Genomic DNA, 12,059 nt, shown 5'->3' with positions numbered 1-12,059 from the left:
CCACTGATTGTACACTTTAGCTAAATTATATGCTTTATGAACAGAAAAAAAATAGGGTTGGAGGAGAAATACACAATATGTAAGATACAGACTACAGTTAGTAATACTTTGTCAATGTTTTCATAATTTGTTACAAATATTTCACAATACAAGGTATTGTGGCAGGGTGATGTATGGGAGCCCTGTATGATGTTATACATGTCTGCTTTGTAAGTTCTCAATTTTTACTATATACTTATTGTTTATGTATATTCATGTATGAATGATATACTTCAATAAATTGTATTAAAAATGAAAAAGAACGTCCCTAATCAAGTGGCTACTTAGGAAATGGTCAGTGCTCAAGGACATCTAGAGCTGCCTTCTTTGAAATGACTACAATGTAATCCATTTCATATAAATGGGGATAACCACTACCACCATCTCACCAGGCCAGTGAGATGATTAAATGAGATAATCCACGGGTAAGTTTATATTAGCCACAATAATTTAATTATTTCTCTAACTGATGAACATCTAGGTTGTTTCTAAAATTCTGCTGTGGCAAACAATGCTTTGCCAGAAAATGTCGGGATTTTAAATTTTCATCGATACTGGCAAATTACCAAATACTTTTATACCTCTGCCAAACAAATTGGTAAAAATGGTTTCATTTTACTATACTTGTCTCTAATATAAGTAAGGTTAACCAACTTTCAGTATGCTAAAATTTGCATTTCCTTTCCTTTCAATGATCTAACTCAAATTTTAACTATTTTCCTCCTGTTTGTTTTTTTAATCGATTTATTTTACATACTTTAATCCCCATGAAACAAAAATTTTACCCATTTTGTCATTTATTTTTGAGTTTGTTATGGTATTTTATGACATGTAGATATTTTTAGTTTTTTATGTAGTTAAAATTCATTGATCTTTTCTAGGTTTGTCATGCTCCCCAAAGACCTGGCTCAGTTATGTTACATATGATGCAAAATTTTAAAACCTTTTCAAATTTGCACCTACTACTTTTATGGTTTTACTGTTTTGCATTTAAGTATCTCATCCATTTGGAAATTATTTTGGTGTAAATTATGAAATATGGATCCAATTGTATTTTTCATCCAAAATAGAATCAGCTGTCACAAACCAGTTAATGACTCTATTTCCAACTGACAGGAAATGCTATCTTCAACCTACAGTAGATTCATGTATGAATTTGGGTTTGTCTCAACTCTTTATTCTGCTCCTCTGATCTCTTTGTCACTACCAAAATTTACAACATAGAGAAGCAGATGTGCCTCCAGTGATTGGGCTGAGTGCTGTCCACTGTGGCAAGCTGGCCCGAGCAGAGAGCTGGCACAGCAAGATAACGCAACAAAAAAAAAGACACAAAGGAGACCAGGAAGCTGAGATTGCTCAAGAGATTGAGCACTTCTCTCCCACTCCAAAAGGTCCCAGGATCGGTTCCTGGTGCCATCTAAAAAAAAGACAAGCGACAGAAGAATGCACAGCAAATGGACACAAAGAGGAGACAACAAGGGGAGGGGGGTGCAGTGAAAAAAAATCTTTTTACATCACTAAAACAAAATTTACAATATAATTTGAAATTGTACCAGGCTAGTCCTTACTCTTTACGTTGTGTTTATTTTTTAGTTTTCTCACTCATTACATTTTATCATAACTGCACTGCCTACTCCAACAATAAATGTTCCATATGAACATCAGAATTAGCTTGTTATGATTTTTTTCAAGTATCTTTTGCTATTATTACTTAGATCATGGTTCAGTATACAGATGTAGGAAGCTTATAAACCCTTAAAAATAATGAGTTTATCTTTCCGAAGAAGAAACTCTATCTACACACAAGTCTTCTTTTGAGTCTTATAGTTGCATTTTATTAAAGAATTCTGTTCACATATCTGACAGATTTTTCATTAATATTATTCCTAGGTATTTTTAACAAAATGTTTGTATCTCAATGCTTGGTAAAGAAACCATACCTGATAATTATATTTTAAACAGAAACAAAATAGCATCACTATTATATAACATAGTAGTACATGTTTTAAGTTTATATATTTTTAAAGCTCCTATGAGAAGCATGACAGAAGTTTCAATAAATACTCTTACCATAAAATAATAACAAAATGTAAGTGCATTTTCTAGTATGCTCAGGTATTTAACTTTATTTCAAGGGCACCTAAAACACAGTAGAAGCTAGCCAAGAGAATGGAAACACATGAATTCCTAGTTCACCTAGAATTTCATTAGATAAATTGTTTCTTTTTCCTCTATTTTCTCAATCTTAGATGAGGAAATTACACTTTTAGCTACAAAACTCCATGATTTCAATTATTAACATTTAGAAGACTTAAATTTCAACCAATTACTCAATTGTATCATTTAGATGGCTATACATTAGTAATATACAACAAATTCATACTTACTGTAAAACAAGAGTGAGTAATTTTATTGCTTGTACTGCAACATCATATTCTTTATCAAGAGTCATAGAAACAATTCTATCCTAAAGACAAAAGATTAAAGTATTTTTAAAGAGAGAATAAGAGAAATATTTTTAAATTATAAGTAATTTTTAAGATATTTAAAATAAGACTAACCTTGAATCGACTGGTAAAAAGCTCTAATTTGGAATTAAGCTCTTTGTTATAATAAAGCCCTTGTAGAGCAGTAAGACATTTGAGTCTTACCTCACCTTGCTAAATAAAACAAGGAGAAAAATGCATTAAATTTCTTAAATATTCTCAAACTGAACATGTAAGATTTATACAATATTTTCTACTTTACAGTCTAAAATATGTTCTCTACAACAGCTTTTTTTGAAAAGTGTCAGCTTTGAAAATGTAACAAGAGGAATCAGAACAGGAACTGAAGAATAAATTTACCAGCATGTTGAGATGGTAAGACACCAGCAAAAAATTATAAGACAAGGATTGTGGAAAGATGGAATAGGATTAGAGAGATAATGCCCAGCTCTCTCACAAAAAGCTAAAAGCTGCCTGAGGGACCTGCTTTGAGGGACCTGTTTTGGGGATCAACAGACCAGGACAGTGCTTCGCAATTCCCAATTCCCAGAAGGGTGAGAGACAGAGAGACAAAGAGGCCAAAACAACAAACTGAGTTCCTAAACCTTCTCACCAAAAGCAAGGACTCTCTCCCCACAGGCTGGAGATATTTAGCAGTCATCAAACCCCTGGCTCATTGCAGCTGAGAGGGTAGCATTTATCGTCCTCCCTGTCAGCTGTTACAGGGGAAGAGGGAGGGAGAGTCAGGGGGCTTTTCTTCATTGAATTCTGGCAGGGGAGCCCACTTTGAATCTCAGCTCTGGCCAGAAGAAAACAAAGGAAAGCCAAGAGGCCACCTCAGTGGAACACAGCACCAGCAAGTGCCATCTGCTAGCCAGTCTGGAAGTTAAATGGACAAAAACTGCTTTTAGAGTTCTCTTTACCCCACACCTGGTAGAAAGTCTGCGCCCAAGTAGTGAGTCCCTGGTATGATTTTAATAACTTAAGTTGAGCAACCTTAAAGACTTAGGGTAAGTTGAACCAAAAATAAAAGAGCTGTGAAAAAAAATAATAACTATAGGCAAGAGAGAGAAATTGGCCATCAGAGTAAATGCAACAACATATCAGATGCATAGACATCAGCAAAATATTACAAGCCACACTAGGAAACAGGAAGAGATGGCCCAGCCATAGGAACAAACCAAATATCCTGAAGAGATTCAGGATTTAAGACAATTAATCAATGATAATCACACAACTCTCCTAAATCAATTCAAAGAACTGAAAGAAAATATGACTAAAGAGATAAAAGATATTAAGACAACACTGGGTGAGCACAAAGAACAATTTGAAAGTCAGTGGGGTGAGGGGGTGGGGGATATGGGGACCTCTTATAATTTTTGAATGTAACATTTTTTAAAAATAGAGAAAAAATAAAGAAAAAAAAAAGAAACATAACAGACCTTATGGGAATGAAAGACACAATGGATGAGATTAAAAATACATTAGAGGGGCTCTCTCTGTCTAGAGAGGCCGACAACAAAGCTTGGTGTGTATTACCATCTTTCACTCCCATTTCTCAACATCTATATTCTTTCCCCCATTTCCCAAATAAATTCTTTTTACTGGGCTTAAAAAAAATACATTAGAGGGAAGCGAATATGGCTTAAGCTACTGGGCTTCTGCCTATCACATGGGAGGTCTGTGGTTCAGTTCCCAGTGCCTCCTAAAGAAGACAGCAAGTTGGCACGTCGGGCAGGTGCCAGCTGACACAACAAGATGACACAACAAGAGACTCAAGAAGAAATACATAATGAGAGACCCAAAAAAAGCAGGGAGCAGAGGTTCCCACTGCCTCCTAAAGAGAGGATGAGCAGGAGAGCAAGCTGGAGTGATAGGCAGGCATGGCAAGCTGATGTGACAAGATGACGCAACAAAAGACACAAGAGGAAAAACATAGCAGAGACAGAACAAAGCAGGGAACAGAGGTGGCTTTAAGCAATTGAGCTCCTCCCTCCCACATAAGAGATCCCAGGTGTGGTTCCCAGTGCCACCTAAAGAAACAAAGAAGATGAACACACATAGCAAGTGCAAACAATGAGGGGATGGGGAGAAATAAATAAATCTTTTTAAAAAAATACATTACAGGCATAAGAGCAGATCTGAATTGCTTGAAGACAGAATTAGTGATTCTGAACATAGAATATCTGAACTGGAAAAAGACAAGAAGAAACAATGGAAAAATGGAACGAGGTCTCAGGGAATTGAATGACAACACGAAACACAAAAGCACATGCATTATTCATGTGCCAGAAGGAGAAGAAAATGAAAAAGGGGCAGAAAGAATATTTGGAAAAATCATGACAGTAAACTTCTCTACCCTTATGAAAGACATAAATATCAATATCCAAGGACAATTCACCCCAAACAGAGTAAACATGAATAGACCATTCTAGAGACACCTACTATTCAGAATGATGAATATCAAAGATAGATTTTGAAAACAGGAAAAAGAAAAAAAAAGAAAAGCATCACACACAAAGGAAACTCAATAAGATTAAATGCTGACCTCTCCTCAGAAACGATGGAGAGAAGAAAGTTGTATGATGTATTTAAGGTATTGAAAGAGAAAAACTGCCAGCCAAGAAATCTGTGTCTGACAAAGCTGTTATTCAGAAATGAAGGGGAGTTCAAAGTCTTCACAGGCATATGAAAACTGAGAATATGTTACCAAAGACCAGAATTACAAGAGATACTAAAGGGAGTGCTGCAGCCTGAAAGGAAAAAACAAGGGCGAAAGACTTGGAGAAAAGAGTGTAGAAACAAACGAAGAATATGAGAAAGGGTAAAAAAGAGACGATAGTACAATATGACAACAGAAAGCCAAAACAGATGAAGGTAAGTAATTCCTTTACAGTAATAACATTGAATGTTAATGGCTTGAACTCTGCAATCAAAAGACACAGATGGGAGCAGAGGTGGCTCAATTGATTGGGTACCTCACTCCCACATGGGAAGTCCCAGGTTTGGTTCCTGGTAACTTCTAGAAAAAGAGGACAAGAGGGCACAGAACAGACAGCAAGTGCAAATAAGGGGGGAGGGGGAAAGCAAATAAAATAAATCTTAAAAAAAGGACAGACTGATGAAATAGATAAAAAAATATGAGATCTATATTTTATCTACAAGAGACTCCACTCAGATATAAGGACACAACCAGGCTAAAAGTGAAAGGCTGGAAAAAGATACTCCATGCAAATAGTAACCAAAAAAGAGTTGGAGTAGTGATACTAACATTGGACAAAATAGATTTTAAATACAAACCTGTTCTATATTAATAAAAGGAACAATTCAACAAGAAGAAATTACTATTTTAAATATTTATGCGTCTAACCTCAGTGCCCCCAAAATACATTAGACACACACTGGCAAATCTTAGGGGAGAAAGACATGTCTCTACAATTATGGTTGGAGACTTCAATACAACACTTGCCGTATTAGATAGAACATCTGGACTAGAACCAATAAAGAAACAGAGAGCATGACTAATATGGCAAGTAAAATAGACCTAACAGACATCTATACATCAAAAAAACTTATCTAGACTGACAAAAAATAGAAAAATGCAAATAAATAAAATCAGAAATGAGAGGGGGGGAATATTACCAGTGACCACACAGAAACAAGAGATGTCATAAGAAGATACTTTTTACAACTATACACTAACCAACCAGACAACATAGACAAAATGAACAAATTCCTTGAAACACACCAACAACCTACACTGACCCAGGAAGAAAGGAAACCTCAACAACCCATCCAAGTAAAGTGATTTAAAGTCATCAAAAATGAAAAGCCCAGCACTTTTCACAGGTATATTTTACCAATTATTCAAAGATGATCTAATACCAATGTTGCTCAAGCTCTTCCAAAAAAAATAAATAGGAAGGGACACTAACCAACTCAGTCTATGATGCCAACATCACTCTAATACCAAAACCAGATAAATATACTTGAAAAAAGAAAATTAAAGACCAATTTCTCTAAAGAATACAGATGAAAAAAATCCTCAATAAAATACTTGCAAACTGAATCCAAAAGCACACTGAAAGAATTATATACCACAATCAAGTGGGTTTTATCCCAGCTACTCAAGGGTGGTTCAACGCAAGAAAATCCATTATTGCCATAAACCACATTAATAAACTGAAGAAGAAAAACCACATGATCCTTTTGATTGATGCAGAAAAGGCACTTCACAAACTACAACATCCTTTCTTGACTAAAAAACTCCAAAAACTAGGAATAGAAGGAAATTTCTCAACATGATATGTGAAAAATGCTAGTGCTGTACTCAATGGTGAAAGAGTGAAAGCTTTCCCGCTAAGATCAGGAAGAAGAAAAGGATAACCACCGTCACCACTGTTGTTCAATATTGTGTTAGAAAGTCTAGCTAGAACAATCAGACAACCAGACAACATAGAGAAATAAAAGGAACCCAAACAAAAAGGAAGAAATAAACTATCAGCAATTCATTGATGACATGATCATATATCTAGAAAGCCCCAAAAAATCTACAATAAACCTACTAGAACTAATAGACGAGTTCAGCAAAGTGGTAGGATACAAGATTAATATGTGAAAATAACTGTTTTTCTATACATTACTGATGAACAATCCAAGGAAGTCAGGAAATTTTCCATTTATAATACTAAAACAATCAAATATTTAGGAATAAACTTAACCAAGGACATAAAGGACCTATATTCAGAAAACTAAAAATCATTGCTAAAAGAAACCAAGTCAGTCCTAAATAAATGAAAGGACATTCTGTGTTCATGGATTGGAAAACAAAACTATATATCGTTAAAATATCAATTCTACCCAAAGCGATTTACAGATTCAATGCAATCCCAATAAAGTTCTCAACAGCTTTTTTTGCAAAAATGGAAGGCAATTATCAAATTTATTTGGTAATTTATTTTGCCCCTGAATAGCCAAAAAGGTCTTAAAAATGAAGAATGAAATTGGAAGACTCTCATGCCCAGACTTTAAAGCTTATTACTCAGTCACAGTGGTTAAAAAAAAAAAAAAAGCATGATACTGGCATAAAGATAGACATATTGACAAATGGAACTGAACTGAGTACTCAGAAATAGACCCTCACATCTATGGTTAAGTAATTTTTAATGAGGCTGTCATAGAGTCTGTACAGCAGGGTCAAAAAATTCTGTTAAAAAAAAGGCACTGAGAGATCTGGATATCCACATACAAAAGAAAAAAAGAGGACCCCTATCTCACACCTTATTCACGAATTAACTCAAAATGGATCAAAGACCTCAATATAAAAGCTACAATCATAAAACTCCCAGAAAAAAATGTAGGGAAACATCTTCAGGATCTTGTGGTAGGCAGTAGGTTTCTTAAACCTTACACCCATAGCATAAGCAATGAAAGAAAAAATAGATAAATGGGACCTCCTTAAAATTAAACACTTTTGTTCTTCAAAAGACTTTGTCAATAAAGTGAAAACGTAGCCTACTCAATGCAAGAATATATCTGATAAGGGTTTGGTATGTGTTATATAAAGAGATCATACATCTCAATGATAAAAAGACAAGCAACCCAATTTAAAAATGGGCAAAAGACTTAAATGGACTTTTTTCCAAAGAGGAAATACAAATGGCCAAAAAACACTTGAAAAAAATGTTCACACTACCATCAGCTATTAGGGAAATGTTGATGCAAATTACAATGAGATACCATTTCACACCTTATAGAATGGCCATTATTGGAAAAAAAAAAAAAAACTACAAGTGCTGGAAGGATGTGCAGAAACAGGAACACTCCTTCACTGTTTGTAAGAATGCAGAATGGTGAAGCCTCTGTGGAAGACAGTTTGGCAGTACCTCAAGAAGCTGAAATGCTGTGTGACCCAGCAATCCTTTTTCTAGGAATATATTCAAAACTGAAAGCAGGGATGTGACCTGACATTTGCACACAGAGGTTCACAGCACTATTCACAATTGCTAAAATATGGAAACAGCCCAAGTGTCCATCAACCAATGAATGGATAAACAAAATGTGGTAGATAAATAAAATGGAGGATTATTCTGCTGTAGGAAGAAATGAAATCAGGATGCGTATGAAAACATGGATGAATCTTGACATTACGCTGAGTGAAATGAGTCAGACACAAACAGACAAGTATTTTTATGATCTTACTAATATGAACTAAATACGATAAGTAAACTGATGGAGACAAACTAGAGAACAGGTTACTAGGAGACAGAAAGTGGGTCAAGAATGAGAGTTGTTGCTTAGTGTATGCAGAATTTTTAAAAAGGTTTATTATAAAAGTGTGGAAATGAACAGAGCTGATGGTAACACATTATAGTGAGTATAACTAACACTGCTGATTTATAAAATGTTTGTGACTGAAAGAGGTAGTCTGTGAATGTAAATGTCAATTGAAAGGATTCTAGAGAATAATCTTGGGACTATATAACATATTAATTTGGGTGATGGATGAAGACTGTGGTTAATACTACAAATATAAGAATGCTCTTCTTTTACAGTGTTAAGAATATGGTGATACACAGGCAAATTACAACTAATGCAACTTATGGATGATAGTTACCATTAACATTGTAATATTTTTGTAGCAATGGCAAAGAAGGTATATCAATTCTAAGGTAAAACAATAAGGAAATACAAGGGGTTATGGGTTTTTTTCCTTTTGGAGTAATGAAAATATTCTAAAAATTAACTGAGGTGATGACAGCAAAATTACATGTATACTTTAAAGGGACTGTAGAAAGCATGGGACTGTACAACATAGTGGATCCTGTGGTGCAAGATGGACTGTGGTTAACAGAACAAATATGAGAACAATTTCTAACAAACTCTAATATATAATAATTACACAGGGTGTTGATATTCAGGTGAGTTGGGGGAAAAATACATAAAGGTAAGATATTGGCTATAGTTAGTAATACTTTCACGATATTCTTTCATAGTTTTTAACAAATGTTTCACAAAAATGCTGGTGACGGTGGCGAACGTATGGGAGCCCTGTATGATGATATATATGTTTGTTTAGTAAGTTCACAACTTTTACTATACATTTATTGTTTATTTACGTTCATGTTTGAATGAAAGACATCAATAAGATTTTTTATAGGTAAAATAAGTTTTTGAAAATTTGTTTAAAGGAAAATTATTCTAAAAGATAGTAGCATACCTCATGGAATATTTTCCTTTACAGAAAGTAGTATTATGTAGGGATATATACAAGGAAGTATATCAAAGCTAGTGAAAATACAGCCAAAAAAGAGCCCCAAAATTTTAAAAGTTCAGAAGCCAAGTTATAACTTATAATTTGGCTAAAACTCATGTTCACCAAAAGAAAATCAAGGGATAAGAGGATGTGGCTCAAGCGATTGAGTTCCCGTCTACCGCACAGAGGTCCCTGGTTTGGTTCCCAGTATCAGTAGCTTGGATTCCAAATGTAATAGAGACCAAATTTTCATAGAGCAGATGGAAGAGAACAAGGAAAGAGGCTTATCTCTGTATGTAGAAAACTCATTATGAACTGGAGCTGTAGACAGCTATGCCTATATGTAAATTAGATAAGCAATCTATAGGGCACATCTTACCTTATCATGCATAGTCCAACCAACATATTTTAAGTAACTGTCATTAAGAAAGGCATCACTATACATTTTCATCCAAATACCAATCTCTTCTATGCATATAGCTCGGATTTCAGCTATTGCATCACTGAATGAAGGAGAAAAATTATACATATTAATCACACAAAACACAACAAATACTTACTTCATACTTACTATAAAGTATTTCACTATCTTATTTTAAGAAATCTGGCATGATCCCCAAACTCCTAAAATCTTATAGTCTACTTGGCTACATGTAATTACTACCAATTAAATACTTAATATTAAATACCAGTATAAACGAAATTCCATTCCCACCTTTTACACCCTGGAACATCCCAGCCTTTGTGCATAACTGCTTGGCATATTGTGTTCAGAAGACAGTAGTCACACTAGTCTTGTTGGGCATAATTGCCAAGGCAAGAATTAGTTACACACAACACTGAGGCCATGCTCAGCTACGATTTGAATGTCAAACTTATTATTTAAACTTCATCCTATAGGTACCAGTGACTCACTGAAGGTTTTTAAGGAGAGGAATGACATAATAAAAGGATGTTTTGGGAAAACTGCAATAATCTCTAGGCATGAGATGATAAGGGAATGATGAGAACAGAAACTTAACAAGAATGGACACAGGAGACATTCCAAAGGAAGCATAACCTGATTTGATAGCTGCCAAGCTGAGAAAATGAGAGAAGTTGCATGAAAACATCACCAACATTTAAAAAATCGATTACAGTGAAAACGGTGCTAAAAATTACCTACTTCTTTCTTCTGTTCACTCAAAATAGCAAAAGAAAAAGTTCCACCATAATCTATCCAAATTTTCTCACTGATATTTGAATGAAGGAGAGTCAGAAGTCTTCAAGGTACAGTCCCTACTAGCACAGTACATTAAAAAAGGAATGAAGAATTCTGTACCATGACTCCTAATAGTAGCAATAGTTTCTATTTAATGGACAGTTAAGTAAGCTCATATTTCAGATGGGAAATAAATTCAGAGCAGTTAAATAACTTACCCAGAGTTTCTCCCTCAGTATCAGAGATTAGATTCTAAAACAGATCTTACTCTAAAGTTCTTTCCACTGATTTATACTGCCTAACCCACTAAATAGCCAAACTGTAATACAGTAAAAAAATTACAATGACACATATGAAAAAATCTGTCTTGACTTACCGGTATCTATGTACAAATACTCCTTTAAATATTGCATTCATCATATTTTCTATTTCATCCTGATTTTCCTGAAGCTGAAAAGAACAACACACCAGTTATTTTCAACAGTAAAGGAAGACAACCAAAAGAGCATTAGTTAGTGCTACGAGCACAAATGTGTATTTTCTCCAATGTTTTCATGATTATATCTAATTTTAATTCTACTAGACAACAGCAAGCACCAAAAAAAAAATTAATAGCTGTTCTATACCAAGTAGCTAAATTCCCTTAATACCTGAAATATGATATAGCTTTAAATATTTAGCTGGTAGATTAATTTTAAATGCTCACAAATTTACAGTATATAATGGTACTCTAAAAAAGACTGTTAAGTGGCTTATTATTACAAGAAGCATCATTTATCATATAACATATGTTCATATAAAAAAAGCATTAACAATTTTATAGTCTAAAAAGGAAAAGAAATGTTAACTAGCCACCTTCTCAAAGAACAAAAAGGATTAGAGTAGAATAACTAGGTTAAGTTTGTCCCCTCCTAAATTCTTGAGGGAAATAAGACTGACCTGAAATAATCAAGTAAACATTTCAAATCTTTTTTTTTACACTTTTTAAAATTAAAGTTAAGAGATTACAAAGAATGTTACATTAAAAAAAAAAACATAAGAGGTTCCCATATCCCCACTCCCCAACCCCCATCATTTT

The 12,059-nt window shown here is 34.3% G+C and overlaps 1 protein-coding gene across 8 annotated transcripts in view; it reads right to left on the bottom strand.

Moving 5' to 3' along the window:
* The window catches only part of STAG2 (STAG2 cohesin complex component), a 159,107-nt gene that overhangs the window by 52,874 nt on the left and 94,174 nt on the right, over window positions 1-12,059 (bottom strand). For all 8 annotated transcript variants that reach the window (XM_058291453.2, XM_058291454.2, XM_058291456.2 and 5 more), the window contains 4 exons: window positions 11,358-11,431; window positions 10,160-10,283; window positions 2,601-2,699; window positions 2,427-2,506 (listed from right to left, as the gene is read on the bottom strand). In XM_058291453.2, the coding sequence (XP_058147436.1) occupies window positions 2,427-2,506; window positions 2,601-2,699; window positions 10,160-10,283; window positions 11,358-11,431 (377 nt within the window). The remainder of the gene's footprint in view (window positions 1-2,426; window positions 2,507-2,600; window positions 2,700-10,159; window positions 10,284-11,357; window positions 11,432-12,059) is intronic.

Source organism: Dasypus novemcinctus, chromosome X, assembly GCF_030445035.2.
Source record: "Dasypus novemcinctus isolate mDasNov1 chromosome X, mDasNov1.1.hap2, whole genome shotgun sequence".
NCBI lineage: Eukaryota > Metazoa > Chordata > Mammalia > Cingulata > Dasypodidae > Dasypus > Dasypus novemcinctus.
The sequence above is the reverse complement of the archived record's forward strand: the minus strand, read 5'-3'. Positions and strand labels throughout refer to the sequence as shown.